Source organism: Phascolarctos cinereus, unplaced genomic scaffold (assembly GCF_003287225.1).
Source record: "Phascolarctos cinereus isolate Bilbo 61053 unplaced genomic scaffold, phaCin_HiC Scaffold_7;HRSCAF=346, whole genome shotgun sequence".
In the NCBI taxonomy this organism is placed as follows: domain Eukaryota; kingdom Metazoa; phylum Chordata; class Mammalia; order Diprotodontia; family Phascolarctidae; genus Phascolarctos; species Phascolarctos cinereus.
The window spans coordinates 78653168-78675125 of record NW_027556180.1 but is presented as its reverse complement, the minus strand read 5'-3'; the positions used below and the strand labels follow the sequence as shown (position 1 = coordinate 78675125).

The 21958-nt window shown below is 35.2% G+C and overlaps 1 protein-coding gene across 9 annotated transcripts in view; it reads left to right on the top strand.

The window, feature by feature from the left end:
- PIKFYVE (phosphoinositide kinase, FYVE-type zinc finger containing) overlaps window positions 1-21958 on the top strand; it is a 109368-nt gene that overhangs the window by 40077 nt on the left and 47333 nt on the right. For 8 of the 9 annotated variants that reach the window (XR_013483357.1, XR_013483358.1, XM_021008659.2 and 5 more), the window contains 10 exons: window positions 352-499; window positions 1024-1191; window positions 6556-6615; window positions 8070-8199; window positions 8611-8791; window positions 9429-9503; window positions 10603-10710; window positions 11965-12105; window positions 12899-13025; window positions 13287-14461. Coding sequence is in view for 7 of the 9 variants with exons in the window: in XM_021008659.2 (XP_020864318.1) it covers window positions 352-499; window positions 1024-1191; window positions 6556-6615; window positions 8070-8199; window positions 8611-8791; window positions 9429-9503; window positions 10603-10710; window positions 11965-12105; window positions 12899-13025; window positions 13287-14461 (2313 nt within the window). In the remaining 2 variants the exon portion in view is untranslated. The remainder of the gene's footprint in view (window positions 1-351; window positions 500-1023; window positions 1192-6555; window positions 6616-8069; window positions 8200-8610; window positions 8792-9428; window positions 9504-10602; window positions 10711-11964; window positions 12106-12898; window positions 13026-13286; window positions 14462-21958) is intronic. The other variant, XM_078147442.1, reaches the window with a different exon arrangement.

Sequence of the window (21958 nt, the reverse complement as noted above, 5' to 3'; positions counted from 1 at the left end):
ATTGTGTATGCAGGAAATAGACTAATACATTTTACAAAGATTTTCAAGAAGTGTTGAAACAAAACTCTATTCTGAATGTTTACCAGAAAAATTGAGTTGGCCTCAAAACTCTCTTTTTAAAATATTTCAGCTAATAGAGATTTTAGTGTAATTTATGTCAGACAAGGAATGAAAGGTTTTCTCTCAGTATTATAGATTTGTCATTCTGAAAGACCAAGAAAATTTGTTCAACCTCCATCTAAAATTTTGTTGTAACCTCATGACATAAACTAGAATACAGCAGAAATGCTGTAAGACATCTTTACAGTTGTTCACATTGAAGGTAAATTGTTTGGATTTTGATTCTTTCAGAGCACAGACTTTTCCGAGACACCTTCTCCAGATAGTGACTCAGTAAACTCTGTTGAAGGACACTCTGAGCCGTCCTGGTTTAAAGATATCAAGTTTGATGACAGTGACACGGAGCAGATTGCTGAAGAAGGGGAAGAGAACTTAGCCAGTGAGTTTTTGCTTTTCAGGAAGCATCTTCTGTGGCTGCTTTGTTTAATTGGAATAATTCTAGGCTTTATGGATCAAATGAAATAGAAACATCTGGTGTAGCCCTTGCTGTTGATACAGTATTTTCTTGAATTATTGTCTTTACAGGTTACCAGGGGATAGTCTGTTTTCCTTAGTCTCTAGTTTCCAGCAACTTAAAGATAACTTTGTGCTAATAGTAACTTAGTAGTATCAGCTTGCTCATCTCCTTACTTTGATGCCAGGCTTGGCTTTTTTTCTGCAGAACTTCCAATCTTCCTCTTTGTTTTTAAAGCTGATTTTGTAATTAGCTTATTCAAAATTTTGGTGAGATACTGTTTCTAAGTTTGCTCAAAAATACATGAAAATACTGTATCCATTTTGGTATTGCACATTGGGCTTGTATATTAAAAACAGTTTGTCTCCTTTCCCCAATACCCTGATGATACCGATTTTTTTACTCCCCTCTCCTCCCTATATTTCTTTCCCCTTCCCCAACACTAAAAGATTCTGCCAGTCCTAGCAAGCGTACATCAGTCAGCAGCTTCCAGTCCACAATGGACAGTGACTCAGCCGCTTCTATCAGCCTGAACGTGGAGCTGGACAACGTGAACTTCCATATCAAGAAGCCCTCCAAGTACCCACATGTGCCCCCTCACCCTGCTGACCAAAAAGGTAGGAGGTAGTCACCATCTGAAATCAGAACACAAGATGGAGACTTTGGCCATGAGATTTCATTTCAGTATTTCCTCCTGTGCCCTCCTCCCCTTATGGCTGAGGGTATTTGGTGTGGGTCTTTTTCCACCCCCTCTTTTCTTTTCCTTTTTTTAAGTTAATTCCTCCTGGTTTTCCTCCCTCCCCCCGGCCCCCTGCCTCCCCTTTCCCATGTCCAGTTTTAAGCCTATGGCTTTTCAAAGGAGATTTGTCCTATAGTTCTTACTTCAGCATAATGTGCAACTTCCAAGGTGGTATTTCTTTGCATTTCTAATGTGGATGTTCTGCTGTGTTCTTTCCTTATTTCTCCATTAGAAATATCTAGAGTTTTTTCAGACTTATTAGCTTATGCAAATAACTTGCGACATGGTGCCTGACAAGTCCAATGAAATTCTTCGAATTAGTTTTCTTAAAAAACAACAAACCATCTGTTATAATTTAAGATGTTTGTTATTTCTGTGGTTTTAAAAAATTAAGTTTTTATTGATGTCTTTTGTTTAATATTATCGCTGTTTCCTTCTATATCCCTGTACCTTATCAGAGAGCCATCTCATAAGATAAAGGAAAAAAAAGATGGAAAAAAAGAAAAAAGTTCAGCAAAACAAAATAGCCCTTTAAGAAAGTCTGCAGTGTTCCACACCCATAGACTACCATCCCTTTAAAGTAGTAGGTGGAGGTGTTTTATTATGTATTTTCTTTGGGGCCAAGCTTAGTCATTATAGTTTCACAACATTCTTTTGGTTATTTTGTTCTTTTTTTCTATTTACATTATTATAGTCATTGTGTATATTGCTTTCCTGGTTTTGTTTTTACTTCACTCTGCCTCAGTTCACATAAATCTTTTCATGCTTCTCTGTATTTCCATTTATTTTTTTAAGAAAATGTCTTCCCAAATTAAGAAAATGAAAAATTCATTCTTTAATACCATTAATTTTTTTTAGAAAATATTTTCTTTTACCAGTTCAAGTATGGGAGTGACCATATTTTAAATAAAGGTATTTAGTAAAAGGATAAAATGCTAATATATAGCTAATAGGCTAATAAATAGCACTTAGCATACCACCACTTGCACATTAGAGGCTTAATACTTTCTTAAGGATGATGAGGTTTAAACTCACTAGGTATAATTAAACACTAATTTAAAATGTAATGGGATAGAACCATTCTGTTGAAAACAATAAAATAATTGGGTTTTTATAAGTCAGTACATTAAATATCAGTTTAAGATAATGCCCTGATAATATTTTTTGTCTTCATTTTTAACCCTATTAGAGTCAATTTCAGTACTCCCTTTTTGTTTATAAATTAGTCTTCTATCTTACTGTCATTCCCTAACTATAATTCAACATATTGGTTAACCTCTGGAGCTTTATACATCTACACAAAAATCCTGAAGAAAATAAAAATTTTAAACAAATAACTTGAGGGTATCACCAAAGTGAGATAACTGAAATAAAGGAATGAAAATGTATGCATTGTTTATGAGAAAAATATGTATTAGGAGGAGGTAAGTAGCACTGTATGTCTGGAAGATATATACATATAATATGTATATATATGTATGTATGTATGTATTAAACTGCAGGGGAAAGAGTTTAGGTGAGTATAAAAAAAAACATTCCATACAGCTAGGTAGCACAGTGAAAAAAGTGCCAGGCCTGCAATCAGGAAAACTCATCTTCCTGAGTTCCAATTTGGCCCCAAACACTTAATATCTGTGTGACCCTGGTCAAGTCACTTAACCTTGTTTGCCTCAGTTTCATAATGAGCTGAAGAAGGAAATGGCAAACCACTCCAGTATCTTTGCCAAGAAAAACCCCAAATGGGGTCAAGAAGAATTGGACATGACACAAATGACTGGACAGCAACAGCATAAAAAAATGAAAGTGATATCATTTGATATAGGGGCTTGTGTCACAGACTCCCTGACGTGCCTGAAGATGTGCATGTTACTTTCCTAGTACTTACTGTGATATTTCCACAGAGCCAGGATATTGTACTTATATGTGGGCTTAGAGTATCCAGATGTCTTTTGGAGTCTCATTTTTCTAAAAATAGAACATCTGAACCTTGGATTGTAGGGAGGCATTCTTTATGTGTCTTTACTTTCTTATTTTAGAATAAGTTATTAGGGAGACTGAAGTAGTCCTTAAAAAAAAAAGAATGATAGAGATCAGTATAAAAAAAACAGAAATGAAGGTTCTAATGAGGCAGAAGTGAAAATTCACTTGTTTCAGGAAATTGGAGAGTAGAAGAATGTTACTTAGAAGAAAGGTAGGAACTAAGAAACTTTAGGCTCTTGCTGAAGAGTAAAGTGTGGGTATCGAGCAAGATGAATTACCAGAACAAAAGAAATAGATGAGCTTGGGTGAAAGATCACAAATAGAGTTATCTAGTATCTTTGGGAGTGCTGTCTACCAAATCAGAACAGCTAATAAATAATATTTTGATGTTCTTAGTGAAAGACGATTCCTCTTCCAAAAGAACCAACAAAGGGAAATTTTATTCTGGGAACTTTTTCTCACCAACAGGGAAAAACTGGTTGTTGGTGTGGAAAAGGATAAGACTCTTAGAGAGAAGTGACCACTTCATTTCAGAATTTGTTGTAGAGGAGAGCAAAGTTGAGAATAGTATGACAGACTCCATAGACTTTGGAATATCGCATTTTAAAGAGTGCAGAGGGAAAAAAATCAGTAGAATTGTATTGTGTGTTCTATTGTATTCAATTGAATTGAATAGTATTGAAGCTCTCAAGAATGAGATTCTGAAAACATGAAGAAAAATAATTAAAAGGAGGAGGAAAAAAGTAAGTTGGCCAAAGAGTTCAATATGGATGCACAGGGAATTCAAACTTAGATTTAAAAAAATTAGTAATTATGGCAATAGTTAACATATATGCTGCACTTCAAGGTTTTCCAAGAGCTTTACATGGAATACTTTGATTGATTTTTATAATAATCTTGTAAATATGTGCTATTATAATTCCAATTTTACAGATGAGAAAACTGATGCAGAAATATTAAGCGATTGTCCAAGATCACATGCTAATAAGAGTCTGAGACAGGATTCGAACTCAGGTCTTCCTGACTCTCAAGCCCAGTGCTCTATCTACTATGTCACCTTGGTGTCCCTGAAAAGACATATTAGAGAGGGGCAGCTAGGTGGCGCAGTGGCTAGAGCACCGGCCCTGGAGTCAGGAGGACCTGAGTTCAAATGTGGCCTCAGACCAAACACTTGACACTTACTAGCTGTGTGACCCTGGGCAAGTCACTTAACCTCAATTGCCTAAAAAAAAGAAAAGACATATTAGAAATATGGAAGCAAGGATAGGTAACAGTGAATGGATACAAAAGTGTAGGATCACGCCAGAGGGCTGTACTCTTGGAGTCAGGAAGGATCTGCATTTACATTTTACCTGAAGGACTTTCTTTCAGTGGTTCCCCACACTAGGCACTTAGTCTGTTTGAACTTCAGTATCTTCCTCATTAATAGAAGGGGCATAATAGCACCCCCTCACACTGTTTGCACACAGTAAAGCACTTTATGAATGAGAGCTGTTATTAGTAAGAGAAATGTCAGGAGTGGGGAAGTACCAATTAGAGAGAAGTACCACTTGGGGCTGACAGGAAGATAAGGGATTGAAGTGTAAAAGCAGAACTGCTCAATAGTTTGCTTTTTTTCTGTTCTAAGAGGATTGGCCGTAAGTGGGCAGTAGGGAATGGAAGAGGCTAAGAGGGAACTGACAATTAGTTTAAATGAGGGACTTTTCGGAGTTTGGAGAACTTATACCCTAGATAAGTTCAAGTTAATTGAGTCATAACTGTATCCATGAGATGGCTGGGAGAAGGTTAATGGTCTTTGAAAGAGAGTCTATAGTGTCATGCTACATGTAGTCTTATTTTGATCTATATAGTTTAATGTTTTCATCAGTGAGTTGGATAAAGACATAGGAAGTATGCTCATAAAATTTGCAGATGACAAAAATGGGGCAGGATAGTTCTGGCTTGGCAAATACACTAGAACCGAGGCTGTGGACAGAGATGGAATATTTCTCTTGAAATAGTTGAAGGGCTGTGTGTCATGTGGAAGAGGGATTAGACTCGTCCTACTTGGCCTAGAGTGTAGAACAAGGAACAATGGATGAAAGTGAAAAGGAGACTAAGAAGCTGACATAAGAAAAACTTGGACAAAAAGTGGAATGGGCTGCCTTGGGAGGTACAGGATAAATAACAACAGCTACTGTATAATAGCTAACATTTATATAGTGCTTACTATGTGCCAGGCACTGTGCTAAGTGCTTTACAGTTTTTAATCTATTTGATCTTTACAACCCTGGGACATAGATGCTATTATTATATCCATTTTAGAGATGGGGAAACTGAGGCAAACAGGGGTTAAATAATTTGCCCATGATTGTAAGCTGGTAAGTATTTGAGACTGGATTTGAACTCAGGTCTTCTTGACTCCAGCTTTGTTCATTGTGCTACCTAACTTCATATATCTGTACCTCTGGTCTTTAAGTAAACAATATAAGGTGACTTGGTGGAGATGCTGTAGAGGTAACTTCTGTTTTGTTATAGGTTAATCTAGATGACCTTTGAGGACCTTCCTAACTCTGAAATTCTTTGATTTTGTGATTCTTAAGATTTTCTGCTCCTGTTATGTCATGTCTGGAATATATCGTGGTCAGTTCTAGGTGGCATATTTTAACATGGATTTTGTTAAGGAGAGCAGAAGTGTCAGTCAAGATTCAAGGGCTGGTAGCACTCCTGAATGTTAGATTAAAATGTAATGGGAAATATTTAATATAAGTTAAAACATAGATGACACTAATAAGTGGTTTTATAAGTCAGTATTTGGCCCATAGGGATCCTCATGTATGATTTAGTGACCCTCGTTTCTATTTGAGTTTGACACCTCTGAAACAGAGCATTTCTGGAAGAGGGCAATGGACAAGGGTTTAAACACTATGCCTTAAGAATTAAGACTTCAATGTATTTAATCCTGGAATAAGAAAGACTGTGTTGCAGTGAGGTAGGAACCCATGTGTGGAAGTTCATAGAGTGAAAAGTTTTGGTTCAGATAGGGAAGAACTTTACTGATTAAAATTTTCAGTAAATTAGCAAGCAAATTTTTACTCTTAAGTTCCTGCTATATATTTCAGTCTCAAAGTTAAAAAAAAAAAGAATTAGTTCCTCCCTAAAGGAGCTTACATTCTGTGACTAATGCCTTCTATATATGGAGTGGGTGTATTGTGTGTAATTGTACCAGCATGTTAGTCATCTCTCACTTTGCCTTCCCTCTTTGCTTTTTCCTGATATTCAGAATATTTGATTTCTGACAATGGAGGACAACAAATCTCAATAAGTGACGCCTTCATTAAAGGTAAATTAATATAGAGGAAGCTATTTGCAAGTATATTGTGATTTTAAGTGCTTCAAGAACCAGCACTAAGTATATGTTTTGACTTGTTTTGGGGTAAGAAGGATTAGTCTGATTTGAATAAGTTTTTTTTTAAGCTTTTACTAGAGAAATTTTATTTTGCTCACTCTGGGGTTTACATGAAGTTTTCCTTTTCTTTTTTTGTGAATTTAATATTAAATACTATTTGCCCCCAAGGATTGGCCACTCTGGAGCCAGTAAACAGAATCGACCCAGTTAGATATTGTCATGAGAGGAAAGTAGAACAAGAAGAACGTTTGCCTGAGTATGACTTCGTGGGCCTGTGATGTAGGGATCCAAAGCAGCCACCTCCTAACCCCTCCCAACCGTGCAGTAACTGCGGGCTTCGTGAATGGAGAGAAATGAATGTGATAACGTGCTTTCTCTCTAATGCCAGACTCTGGGGGCACGAGACTCATACAAGAGATCAGAGATTTCCCTTCTCAATTTTTTCCTAGCCTTGAGGGTTTCAGCCAAGAGAGGGCTAGGACATGCTAGCACCAGGAATGCTAGTTACACAGCTTTAGTCTTTTGAAAGTCCAAATTATTGAGATGTAGAAGGACCCTCCATAGCTCAGATCTTAGAGATATAGTATATTTATGATATTAGTGGGTGAGTTTTGTATGTGTTTGTATGTCTTTGGAAGGGTGGTTTTTTTTTTTGGTGGTGTGTAGTTTGGAAACTTTTCTGTTGCCTCTAACTTGTCTCTTTCCCTTTATGCTAAAAACAGTACTGTTTCATTACATTTTTAATATTATTTGGTAATTCTCTGTCTTTTATAACAGGACTTTGTCTTAAGGGAGAGATTAAGAGTATACTTTTTAAAAAGAAAAAATATTTGGTTTATTAATAGCTGTTCATCCTACTTGAATTCTCATTTTTTTCCCCTTTGCTTTGTGTTAAACCTACCAAACATATTAAAGATTATTGAAAAAGAACTTTCTAGAAGCACTAATTTCTGAAGAGACATTTTAAATTTGTTATTTGACTTCAAACATTTCATGCCAGAGTTTTTCATTCTTTAAAGTTCAACGCCCACATCATTGCCACATGCAGTTTTGTCAGCATTTAGATTTCTGTTTTCTTCCAAACTTCGTAATTTATCAAGAGGGAGGATTCCTCTTTTTCAGCTTTCTTAGATAAATGAGTACTGTTAAAGTCACATGGGCCATGATCTGCAATTTTATCTGCTTTTCAGAAATAGCATTTCAAGAATGTGGCTTGAGCTGCTGTGTGGAGACACTTAATCAAAAGCTTGTTTCTGATTTTGTGGTTTCTATATTTGATTATTATTACCTAACATCCAGGTTTATACATTAAAAAATTTCAAAAAATGTGAATTTGTGAACAGAGATGTGATTATGAAGCAATAATTTTATTATTTTGTCTTGCCTAGAGTCCTTATTCAACCGGCGGGTAGAGGAGAAGTCCAAGGAGCTGCCTTTTACACCTTTAGGTTGGCATCATAGCAACCTGGAGCTCCTAAGGGAAGAAAATGGGGAGAAACAAGCCATGGAGAGATTACTGTAAGTCAGTAAGCTATTTTTATTTTCATTTCCTTTAATGAGTTGTTATGCAGAATTTCTATTATTAAATGAAGACTTAGCTGAAATTTGCAGGTGAAATTCCTTATACAGAATAGCACAAAATTGCATAACTACAGTTAGCTATTTATTCCCTATAGTGAAATATTCTAACTAGTTGAAGGAAGTCTTCTTTTTGAAGTTTGCATTATACTTCCATTTATGGACAAGAGACATAAAGAAGAATGATATGCTTACAAAGAATCAACTGACTTAGAACAATTCATATAATACATTTACTCTGTTCTTTCTACATTATTTATTGCATCTTAAATATTACTTCTTATAGAAGAATGAACTAGAAATTACCACTAATCCTTTCCCACTTTTTCTCCCCCATTCATGTTTTTACAGTTCAGCTAATCATAACCACATGATGGCACTACTTCAACAACTACTCCACAATGACTCATTATCACCATCCTGGAGAGATATCATTGTGCCAGTGGTCTGCCAGGTGGTTCAAACTGTCCGACCTGATGTCAAAAATAGAGATGATGACATGGATATCCGTCAGTTTGTCCATATCAAAAAGGTGAGCTTTATTGACTAATGAATTTTTTCAGAATTGGGAGGATGCTGTAAGAATTGGGGTTATAAGGACAGTATCAAAAGAATAACAGAAAGGGGGGGGAATGGAACTTTATATTGCTTTTGTTCTGGCCCCTAGGGATATTATGATGCCCAGGTATCAGAAATTAAAGAGGCACTGAAAGGAAAGGGTGAGAGATGCATTGGGGGATCTTCAGAAATCATACTTATATGTCTTCTAAAATATACTTTCATTACGGTGATAGAAAGCTGTGCCATGATTGCTATTTGTATAGATAATGCTGAATGTAGTTTGTTCCAGAATATTTAGCCTAAATCTTTTTAAAAAAAGTATTTAATTTAAAAAATATTAAAGTTTGCTTTACTTGATTGGTTCCTGAGTCCCAAAGTGTCTTCAATTCTTTAGTTACTAGAAATAGTAATATAAAAGACAGTCCTTCTAATAATACATTAATCATTTAGTATAAAAGAATTGCATTATGGGAGGTATTTTTCTTTTTTTTTTCCATATAGTAAAATTTAAGTTATAAAAAAAGTGATCCCTATAACATGATCTATTATATCTGACTAAAATGAAAAATATTTTGCCTTTTTAAAAAAATGACAGTTCTTACTATTAGATTCCAGGTGGAAAGAAGTTTGATTCTATGGTTGTCAATGGCTTTGTGTGTACCAAGAATATTGCACATAAAAAGGTATTGTAACTCTAGCAGAAAATATAGGAAGTAATTTTACTGATTTTTTTTTTAAATCAGCAATAATGTTGACCAGGTTGTTGTTTATTTTTTTCCCAGGTATTTTCCAGCTGTTATTGCCTTGATAAAGGAAAATATTATATCTCTGTGTAATAGCTAATGATGAACAAAATCCAGTGCTAGTAGGAAGAATAATTAGCAAATTCAGAAACTCTGGCCATGTTCACTCCTGTCTTTGTTAATAAGTCTTATTGTTTCTTTAAGAAAAATTATGCTTTATTAAAATCATGATTGACTGTTGAATTGAGTTTTGTGTATTTGACTTATCATTTTTTTTATTTGTGTCCATATTTCCAAAGTCGTGTATTTAAGGACAGAAATGTAAACTCAATTATTCTTTCCATTTATGGTCTACTTAAGCTAACAAATTCGTATACCCCACAGAAGGATAAAGCTGGCTAATTGCTAACTCATGAATTTGCTAGCTGTTCTTTGAATTTGAATAGTAGTTTTTCATTAATCCATAGTTATGTTATATGAAGCTTTGCTTCAGGGTAGCACTCAAAGGTTTCTTTGTTTCTTCCTATACTTATTAGTGTAATAAATGCTTAACATAACACTAGAAGTATTTTCAAAATATTTTAATTTTTTTCTTCTTTTAGTAAGGTAACATTTAACCAAAATGTTTTTTTAAGACTGAAAATTGAAAAGAAATGTGAAAGAATATTTCTTTAAGGTCTAGGAATAGTAAAATATTTTATAGTACAATATACCTTCATTCTTCAACGGCTTCTTATAGGATAACATTTTTTCCCCACATTTTCATGGAATGAAACTACTGGTTATAATATAAAAAGAGTTGGATGATGGGAGAAGGATTTCTAAGATAAAATGAAGCTACCATGAGAATATTGAATATAGCTTAGTGTCGTGATCTGTATAACTCAAGAGAACTTAATGATTAGCAAAGATTTATAGTAAGGGAATAATGTTTTGTAGAGGGGGCTACACAGTCAGGGTAGAAGGGATAAAAATTGTGTTATCCATTCAAGCTTCTAAATACTTTAAATGATTAATTTTCTGCTTTTTTTCTTCCTAGATGAATTCGTCTATTAAAAATCCCAAAATCCTTTTATTGAAGTGTTCCATCGAGTATCTCTACAGAGAAGAAACCAAATTTACTTGCATTGACCCAATTGTTCTTCAGGTTAGGATTTGTTATAGAATTATGTGTAGGATTGCAGTTATTTTATTTTTGATTTTGTTTTTGTTGTTGAGTTGTTTCAGTCATGTCCAACTCTTTGTGATCTCATTTGGAGTTTTCCTGGCAGTGATACTGGAGTGGTTGGCCATTTCCTTCTCTAGCTCATTTTACATATGAGGAGAGTGAGGCAAACAGGATTAAGTGACTTGTCCAGGGTCACATAGTAGTAAGTGTCTGATGCCACATTTAAACTTAGGAAGATAAGTCTTCCTGACTCAAGGTCCCGTGTTCTATCCATTGCACCACCAAACTGCCCTGTTGTTTTATTATGTTAGGTATTTACTAATTCTGTTATTTTAGTCATTTTAGTTGTAATAACTGTCAAGTGAGGCAAAGACAGTAGTTTCAAGTTTTATTTAATATAGTTTATCATAAATTACTTTTGTAGTAGGTTTTCCTAAGCTGTTCTAAAATAAACATGGCCAAGCAGCATGTATCTGAAGAAGTGGAATTCCAAATTTCCTGAGTTCTTTTCCCTAGCAGTTTCTTTTTTGAAATTACTGTGTGGTTTTGCCCAATGTGTCAGCTTCCCCATTGGTAGAATACAATTGTTATAATTGCTACTAGATAATACTTGGAAAGTGTAGTACTTGAAAAAAATTAGCTAAAAGGGGTACATATATAAATTAAGCACATTTTCCCAAAAAGTGATTGCACTTGTTTGTTTTATTTTTGGTAAGGCAGTTGGGGTTAAGTGACTTGCCCAGGGTCACACAGTGAGTAATTGTCAAGTGTCTGATTTGAGAGGGAATTTGAGCTCAGGTCCTCCTGACTCTAGGGCCCATGCTCTATCCACTGCGCCACCTAGCTGCTCCAAAAATGGTTGCACTTGTTGCAGAATGAGTATGTGCTCTTCTAGAGAAGTACTTGTTGCCCTCTTTTTATTTGTATCCTTGTTGCTTGGTACATAATATGTGCTTAATGAATATGTGTTGATTGATTCAGGCCTTGAAAGAGATATATCCTCAAAAATCCTTTGGAGCTTAGTAGCACTTTTATGATGTTAGATTAAAAATAATTGGAGTAGATATTTAAATTTAGTCTTTCATAAAGTATTAGAGGAGATACTGATGGATGAAACAACCGTACTTTGTTGAGATTAACATTAATGATCACATTTTATTGCTAGTTCTACTATTATTAACAGTTACACTTTGCATCATAATTGGCACACTTGTGGTTTATTATATTAATTAGGAAAGAGAATTCTTGAAGAATTATGTACAGCGGATAGTCGATGTCCGACCTACTTTAGTCCTAGTTGAAAAAACCGTGTCTCGAATTGCCCAGGATATGTTGCTGGAACATGGTATTACTTTAGTCATTAATGTAAAACCGGTGAGTAGTAGTATTTCATAAAAGTGTAGACATGATTTAAAAATTATTGCTGTCTGTTTATATGGTGATCTAGAATTTCTCAGTTACTTTCCTGTTCATTCGTTTGTCCTTTATGTAGATTGGAAGTGGGAATAGTGAAAAAATTTGGAGAGCAAACAGGCCATAGTATAGAAGAAATGGTTATTTTCTTTAAAAATTATTTTCTTTTCCATTCCTCTTTTTTCTTTCTTCCTCAAGAGGGGAAAGCTCAGACTTAATTAAGAGAATGAAGAGTAAATATTTGTGACCTTAAAACACTTACCTTAGTTACTTGAGGTCTTGGTAATGGGCATTAAAGTTAGTCAATAATATTTAACAAATGTTCTCTGTATACAGACAATTATGTGAGTTACTGTGTTTGGAATTACAGAATAAATAGAAAATAGCATCTTAAGTGATTTAAAATGGAGGAGATAGACCAATCTGGAGAAAATTTCTGTGTAATTTGCTTTGTGTGTAGCACTTTGTACAAATCAGCTGCCTAATCATCAGATGCTCTTGATGATGATATGATAGAAAGTATTTTAGTATTTTGTTGAATAAATTAGTGTTTAATTTTAAAGAAAAAAGACCAAAAAATCCTACTTATGTAATTATTCAGCTATTATGAGCAGTTATTACGTAATTATAATGAGGATTGCCCTTTGATACTAATGTGCCACCGATTTAACTTTTTGTTACTTTTCTGTTCCATCTTTAATAAGGCTGTCGTATCTTTATCTTCATTTGTGATAAGATAATTTTTGTTTTCTAGCAAGTTTTAGATCGAATAAGTCGGATGACCCAAGGTGACCTAGTGATGTCAATGGATCAGTTGCTCACAAAGCCGCACTTAGGAACTTGTCATAAATTTTACGTGCAGATATTTCAGCTCCCTAATGGTGAGTAACATGTTAGCATATTTCACTGATGATTTAGAAGATATGGGAAACAAGTAAAATAATCATTGCAATAAAGTTAAAGTGGTAAAAACTATTGATTTACATAAAATTAGTAAACATAGGCTACTGTATTATAATCATTTTAAAAGCTTTTTCTCATTTAGGGATATTTGTTTTTTAGTTGGTGCTATCCTTCTGAATAGTATAGTATATTTGTTCTGTATGCCACCTAACCTGTTCCAACTTTTTTGTGACTTACAGATCAAACAAAAACACTAATGTTCTTCGAAGGCTGTCCACAGCACCTGGGCTGTACCATCAAATTGAGAGGAGGCTCTGACTATGAGCTAGCTCGAGTGAAGGAGATCCTTATATTCATGATCTGTGTGGCTTACCATTCTCAACTAGAAATTTCTTTCCTCATGGATGAATTTGCCATGCCACCAACATTAACAAAAAATAGTTCATTTCATTCTCTAATTGAAGAACAGGGAAATGATGGTGCTCAGCAGGATCAGTTCAGTGGGAGCCCGCTTCCTAGGGAGGCTGACTTTCTTCCTGACAAACTGCCTATGATATCTGAGTCTTTATGTTCTGATGATAGTAACCAGTTGGAATCAAGGACCCTGTTTGAGAAAACTTACCACGAAAGTGAAAGTATTCCACAGGATAGTGCCTCTTTGAAACATCAGGAGCATTTCACATCACCTGGACCATCAGTGATACCCACTTTCTTTCCATCGGTACCAGAGTCATTATTGCCTATTCACATTGCAGAGCAAGATGATGCTTTTGATAATGAATCAGAGGCCTTGCCACAAAGAGATAAGATACAGGAGCCCAAAAGTCAGATGAGAGTCTTTAGAGACCCTCTCCAGGATGACACAGGATTTTATATAGCAGAAGAAGTGACGTCTTCTGAAGATAGGCTCAAGACTCATTCTGTAGCCTTCAAACAAGAATTGAAGGATGTTATCCTTTGTATCTCCCCAGTAATCACATTCCGGGAACCCTTCCTCCTAACTGAAAAAGGCATGAAGTGTCCTACACGGGACTATTTCCCAGAGCAAGTTTATTTGTCTCCTCTACTCAATAAGGAGTTAAAGGAGGTAGAGAGCAGAAGGAAGAAACAGCTCTTAAGAGATCTTTCTGGACTTCAAGGCATGAATGGAAGTGTTCAGCCAAAACCTCTCCACGTGTTACCATCCCATGAGCTAGTGAGCACCAGGATTACAGAACATTTGGGTGAAAGTCAAAGCTTGGGTAGAATGCTGGCAGATTACCGGGCCAGAGGAGGACGGATACAGCAGAAAAATGCAGACCCTTTTGTTCAGTTAAAGGATATATCAGATAATTCTGGTGGACGATCTGGAAGTAAAAGTGAGGGAGATGAAGATAGAATCCCGAGTCAGAGTGATGCAGTGTGGTCTTCAAAGGTAAGTGAGAAGTTTTTGTGGGGAACCAACATTTTAGGGTTTTTTTTTTAAACAAACATATCAGAGGGCATAAATTCATGAAATGCTTTCCTTCCTAATTTTATTCTTATTTGACTTAAGCATGTCAACTCCAGTGCTGCTTATTTAAGTGATACAAACAAATTAAGTAGTAAAACGGCAATAATGATTTTACAAGCCATATGGGAAAATTTATAAGGTGTTTTGATGTAAAATTGAGTAGTTTATAATAAACTTAAGGATAGTTAGGAGAGAGCAGGGCCTGGAGTCAAGAAGACCTGAGTTCGAATGTGGCTTCAAACACTTACTGGTTATATAATGCCGGGCAAGTCATTTTTAATCTTTGTTTGCCTCAGTTTCCTCATCTGTAAAATGGAGAAAATAATAGTACCTACCTCTCAGAGTTGTTTTGAGGATCAAATGAGATAACACTTGTAAAGTGTTTAGCACAGTGCCTGGCACATGGTCACATTGTATGTGCTCTGTTGTTGTTGTTCAGTTACTTTCAGTTGTGTCCAACTCTTTGCAACCCCATTTGGGGTTTTCTTGGCAGAGATACTGGAGAAGTTTGCCATTTCCTTCTCCAGCTCATTTTACAGATGAAGAAACTGAGGCAAACAGGGTTAAGTGACTTGCCTAGCGTCACATAGCTAGTAAGTGTGTGATATCAGATTTGAACTCAGGAGCATGAATTTTCCTGAGTCCAAGTCTGGCACTCTGTCCACGTCACCTAGCTGCCCCTATGTGCCATGTGTATATGTTAGCTAATGTTATTATTAACTGTGAAGAGTATAGATTTAGGGCTGGGTGACACCTCAAAGCCCAGTTACTCTCATTTTGCAGAAAAGGAAACCAATCCAAAGATATTAAGTGACCTGCTTCAGATCACATAATTAGTTTATGTGGCAATTTTCAAACTTGCTAAATTTTTGAGCCCAGTTTTCTGTCCACTATATCACGCTCCCAGTAAGATCTCTTTTGATATGTGAGAAGATGAACTAAAATCTAAGTTTCTTATTCCTTGAATGTAATAGGCACTAAGAAAACACTTGTTCAGTGAATTAAAACATTTAATAGTCAGTGTCCAGAGGTTTGTAGTACAGTTTTGTGTAGCTTTAAAGCTTTAAAAAATTTATGTTAATGTTTTATTGATGTTTTTGTGTTTTCTACCAGTCACTTTCCATTCTTTCCCATCCCTCTGTAGATCTCTCACTCTAACAAAACAAGCAATACCAGTGTCTGACTGTGTGTATGCAGTTTTTCTACATCTCTACTCTACTACCTCTCTGCTAAGGAAAGAAAGATTTGTTTTTAATTGTCCACTAGATTTTTAAACACCTTCAGGGAAGAAGAGACTTTTGTGTTTGTCTTTTTATCCCTAGTGCTTTGTACAGTGCCCAATATATTAATAAGACTATATTAATGAAATCTGATTTTAATAGCTTAGCACAGTGCCTGGTACATAGTAGGTATTAATAAATGCTTATTCCTTTCCTCTTTCCATCATCATCATCATCATCCTCAGTAATAATAAGTACATGATAAAAGTTACTAAACTATCCATATATCCTTTGAGACTCAGCAATCCTAGACATGGGCATATACTGTAAGGTCAGTACTAGAAAGAATACCATATAAAGAAAAACGTGCACGGCATTTTTTGAAGTACAAAAAAATAGAAATGTAATAGGTACTAAGAAAATACTTGTTCAGTGAATTATAGCTAGCATTTATATAGTGCTTAAATATTTTCAAAGTGTTTTACATGTATAATGTTACTTGATTCTTGCAACAGCCCAGGAAAGTAGGTGCTAATGTTGATGCCCATTTTACAGATGATGAAACTGAGACCAGACAGGTTAAGTGACTGTCACACAGCCAAATAAGTCTTTGAAGCAGAATTTGAATTTATGTCTTCCTGACTCCTGGCCCAGCACTGTATGTACTGCGCCATCCCAATTCATTCTTGAAGCCCCATCCTACATTCTGTAGATGGTTGTTGAATTGAACCAAATCAAATCTTTCTTCCAGAGCCAAGATTGTTCACTGCACTTAGTATGAATTTTATGGCCGTTTAGGACTGTTTTCATTTATGTGATAGATATATTATTCTCCCGGTTCTCCTTACTGCACCAGTTAATAGAAGTCTAAACACGATTTTGGGACTTTCTCATGTTAATCTAATTTTATTCTGCAGCAATATTCCATTATATTTTGGTTCCAAAATTTATTCTACCAGTCTCCAAAAGATGGGTACTCATTTTGTTTCCATTTTTTTGTACTTCAAAAAATGCCATGCACATTTTTCTTTATATGGTATTCTTTCTAGTACTGACCTTACGGTATATGCCCATGTCTAGGATTACTGAGTCTCAAAGGATATATGGATAGTTTAGTAACTTTTATCATGTACTTCTAGAATTCTTGAACTAATTCATAGCTGTACTAGTGCCTGAGTTTTTATAGCTCCTCCATCAGGGTCTATTTCCATTTTTTGTCATCTTTGCCAAATTGCTTTGTCAGGTAAAAGCCTGAGTTATTTTAATTTTCACTTCTCTTATTAGTAATTGGAACATCTTTATGTGTTTATTGGTAGTTTGCATTTTTTTCTTTTTAGGTGAGGCAAGTGGGGTTAAGTGACTTGCCCAGAGTCACATAGCTAGTGAGTGTTATGTGTTTGTGGCTGGATTTGAATTCAGGTCCTCCTGACTCCAAGGCCGGTGCTCTATGCACTGCATCACCTTGTTGGCCCCTTTTTAAAATTTTTTTTTCTTTTTTTTTTTCTTTTTAGGCAGTATCTCCAGTCGGTTCAGATCACTGGTCTAGGTTAACTGCTCTCTTCCAAGCCCTTACAAAACAAAACAACACAATAAAGCCTTATTTTTATAGTGCATAGTGTTTTTAAGGTTTGCAACAATCCTGTGAGTTAGATATCATAAGTATTATTATCCCCATTTAAAAGATGAGGCCAGTATGACTCATAAAGATTAAATGAGCTATCCAAGGACATATAGCTGATAATATGGGAAAGTAAGCAAACATAGGTCTGTATATACAAGGGAATATATAATTAGTGGTTAAATTATATGGTAAAGACCAGACCTGCACAACTTGGCTGTAGGTAGGGTCACAATTAAAACAGGCTAAACTTTTTAGGTCTGCAGATAGTTCAGACTAGAGACAGACTGCCTGTGGTCACGTGACAAACAGGAATGTGTGCAGTGGCAACCCTACATTTTTCGAGGGCTGCCCGAAATCCTTTGATGGGCTACAAGCGGGCCATGGTCCTTATGTTGTGCAGGTGTGGTAAAGACTGTTAATACCATAGAAGTTCAGAGAAGATAGAGAGCTGTTGAAAGCTAGAACTCCTAGGGAAGGTTTCATGGAGGAATTAAGACTAGAGTGGAGCCTTGAAGTGTCATATTTGTTTAGTAGGAGGGAGAAGATAGGGCATTATGGGTGAAGGTAGGAGCAAAGAGAAAAGATGTAGAGGCAGAAATGAATATGGTATGTTTGTGGACCAATGGGGAAATTAATTTTACTAGATTAGAGAGAGGGTATCATAGTAGAAGAAAATTGTTTGAGAAGATAAGCTTCTCGAGCTTAGAGATTGTATCATTCTTTGTATTTGTGTCTCTAGTAGCCAGCACGGTGCCTGGCACATAGTGGAATGCTTAAGAAATGCTTGTTGATTGATAGGTATGTCAGGGCCAGGTTATAGGGGGCTTGGAACATCAGGCAATTTAGGTTTGCTACAGTAGGAAATAAGAACCCTTTGAAGGATTTTGATCAGGTCAATCATGAAATAAATACTGTTTCAATATAATCTTTAAGTATTAAGAAAGTGTTTCTCTTTTTTTTTTAAAGAAACTTATATTTTCGTCACCTGCTTCCATTGTATCCCCTCTACTGTCTCTCAGAGAGATTTATTCATAATAAGAATTTTTAAAAAGAGAAAGGAAAAAAAAAGTTCAGCAAAACTAACCAATGTGTCAGACTCATCTGACATTATATATACTTCCATACCAATAATTCCCCTGCCTCTGCAAAGAAAGAGGGGTAGAAAGGGAGAAACAGTTTTCTCATATCTCTTTGGGTGGGACTTACTTTTGGTCAATATAATTTTGAAACATTGAGTTTTCATTATTTTTCTTTTATATTTTTGTAGTCATTTTATAGATTTTTTTCCCCTGGTTCTGCTTATTTCACTCTTCATTAGTTAAAATGTCTTGATGTGCTTCTCTGTATTGTGTTCAGTTTCTTTCTTTCATTCATTCATTCATTCATTCATTCATTCATTCATTTATTTATTTATTTTTAAGTTCTGGACTTAAATAGCACCCAGATGAGCAATTTAATAAAATGCAGAACCTAAAGAGGTTGTATATCTGAAGCTGAGTCTCCATTTCATAGATCTTAACTTAAAAAAGTATATAACAAATTCCACATTTTATATTCTTTAAACTTTAATAAAATTTTATATTTTATTTTTTCAGTTAGTAAGCACTTATCTCTCCTAACCCTTTCCTCCTTAAAAAAAAAAAAGAAAAGAAAAAAGCTTTGTAACAGATATGCATAGTCAAGCAATATATACTCCCACAGTGACCATGCCCAGACATATGTTTCATTCTGCATCAAGTCCCTCACCTCTATCAAGGAGTAGATGGTATGCATCATTAATCCCTTTGCGATTGGTCCTGGTATTGGTTGGCATGCTTAAATCTTTGAAAGTTGTTTTTCTTTACTATGTTGTTATTATATAGATGACTATCCTGGTTCCATGTGTTACTTTCAAAATTGTCCTACTTACTTGTACTTCCACCTGAACTTCTTTCTGCTCTTTTTTGCCACAGCATTAAAAAAAAGTTCAAATAGCCCTTTTTCATTATAGTTTCACTGTTGCTAATCTCTCCTCTCTTCTAAGCCCTAATCTTAACCTAGTTAAAAACAGAAGAAACAAATAAGCATATTCAAGCAGAATGAATCTACACAAGTTCCATGACCAAAAATTTATGTTCTTCCTATACATCTTGAGTCTGTTGTCTCTCTGTTAGCATGTGGGTAATTTGGTAGATCCCCTAAAGACTGGTTGGTCTTTGCATATATCAGAGTTCCAAATATTTTTCTTTGAAATGTTGTTTTCCTTGTATAACTTGTTTTCCTGAATTTTCTTATTTCATTTTTGCACCAGTTCATACCACCCCGGATTCTCTGCAGTTGTCTCTCTTGTTATTTCAAAGTTTATGGACATTTTAGTCACTTTACTTGTATAATTCCAATTAGCTTTCCAAAATGGTTTTTACCAGTTCATAGTGTCATCAAAACTCCATCTCTTCCTGCACCCCTCCTAGCACTGATTATGTTTTATCATTTTTAGCATTCTTTCATATGATTAATAGTTTGCTGTTATTTTCAGCATTCTTTCATGTGATTGTTAATAGTTTGCTTCCTTTGAGAACCATTTGTTTATATCCTTTGACCATTTCTTTATTGGTGAAATCACTTTTTGTCTTAAATATTTCTGTTCCTTGTCTGTATCTCCTTGCATGTCAAACCTAAACCTTATCTGAGAAATATGATATGAATATGTTTCCCTTTTGACTGCTTCTTTTATATGAGATGTTTAATTTTGTTTGTATAAAAACTTTTCAGTTTCTTAGAATCAAAATTATTTTATCTTTTATAATTGCTTCTATTTCATTTGGTTAAGAATTCATCTCCTGCTCATAGCTATGAAAGATAAAAGATTCTGATTTTTTTGTGGTATGATTTTAATATTCAGGTCATCTATTTTGAATTTATTGTGTAATTTATGTAAGATGTTGGTCTAAGCCTAATTACAGTCAGATGGCTTTTCAGTTTTCTTAGTAATTCTTATCAAATAGGGATTTTTTCCCTAAATAATCTGTTTTCTGGTTTATCAAACACTTGGCTTTTGAGTTTCATTATTTCTGATTTCTCCTTTGTCTAGTCACCTCCACCAATCTACTTTTCTGTTTTTTAGCCAATACCAAATAGTTTTGATGATTGCTGCTTTTAACCTATAGCTAGAGGTTTGAAAGTTCAGTTTCTTCTCCATTCCTGCCTTTAAAATGTTTTTTTCTTTAATAATCTATTTTTTTTTGCTCCAAGTGAATTTTGTTATTATTTTATCCAGTTATTTAAAGTGACCTGTTGCTAGTTTGAATTGCAGAGCATTAAAACCCTAAATTAGCTTCAGTAGCATTGTCATTTTTATTATATTGACATAGCTCATTTATGAACACTGAATATTCCTCCATATATTTAATTTTTTTTCTTTTATGTTTTATTTTGTAATTGAATATCCAAGTATTGAGTGTGTTTCAGTATACTTCAGCACCCTTTGAAGATACTAAGTTTCTGAAGGGACACTTGTTTCTTTTCCACTTGGTAGAATGTTTACATTATATCATCCTACAGCTCATTCCAGTTGCCAACTTTAATCTTTTTTTTTTTTTTGGCAAGGCAGTTGGGATTAAGTGACTTGCCCAGGGTCACACAGCTAGTAAGTGTGTTATGTCTGAGGCTAGATTTGAACTCAGGTCCTCCTGACTCCAGGGCTGGTGTGCTATCCACTGCACCACCTCGTTGCCCCCAACTTTAATCTTTTTATCCCCCGTACACTCCCATTCAGCTTGCTGAGATAAGTTATTCTTGGTTGTAAGCCTATAGTTGTTATTCAGTTGTGTCCAACTCTTCCTGACTTGGTGGACCATGCTCTCCGTGGGATTGTCTTGGCAAATATACTGGTGTGGTTTGCCATTTCTTTCTCCAGTTTATTAAGGCAAAAAGAGGTTAAGTGACTTGTCCAAGGTCACATGGTTAGTATCTAAGACTGGATTTGAACTTAGGCTGCCTCCTCTAAGCCTGTATTTTTTGAATTTTATAGTGTTATATTGCAGCATTTCTTCTCTTCAGATCTTATGTGATCTTCACGATGGTTCCTCGGTACTTGAAAATCTTATTGGCTGCATGCACTTTTTTTTTTAAATGTGGAACCTTGGGATTTAAGCTTTCACAATCTTGAAACTTTTCTTTTTGGATTTTTGAGAGGTGATTGGTGGAGTCTTTCTAGCTTCATTGTGCCCTCTGGTTTTTTAGCTCTATTGATCCGGGAAGTATTCATTTATCATTTCTTTAAATATAGTGTTCAGGCTTTTTTTTTAAAATCATGGTTTTCAGGGAGTTTGATTCTTTGATTGTCCCTCTGACAGTTTTCCAGGTCAGTTCTTTGTGATACTAGGTATCTTACATTACCACCACCCCCCCCTGCCCCCGGCCCCAGTCTTTTGATCTTGTTCTAATATTTCTTACTGTTTTATGGAGTCAGTGATTTCCGTTTAGCCTCGTCTGGTTTTTAGAGATCCTGTTATTTGGGTAAGGTTTACCACTTTCTCATGAGCTTTTTATACTCTTGGGCTTTCATTTTTTTGTTTTTGTTCTTTTTAAAAACCTCTG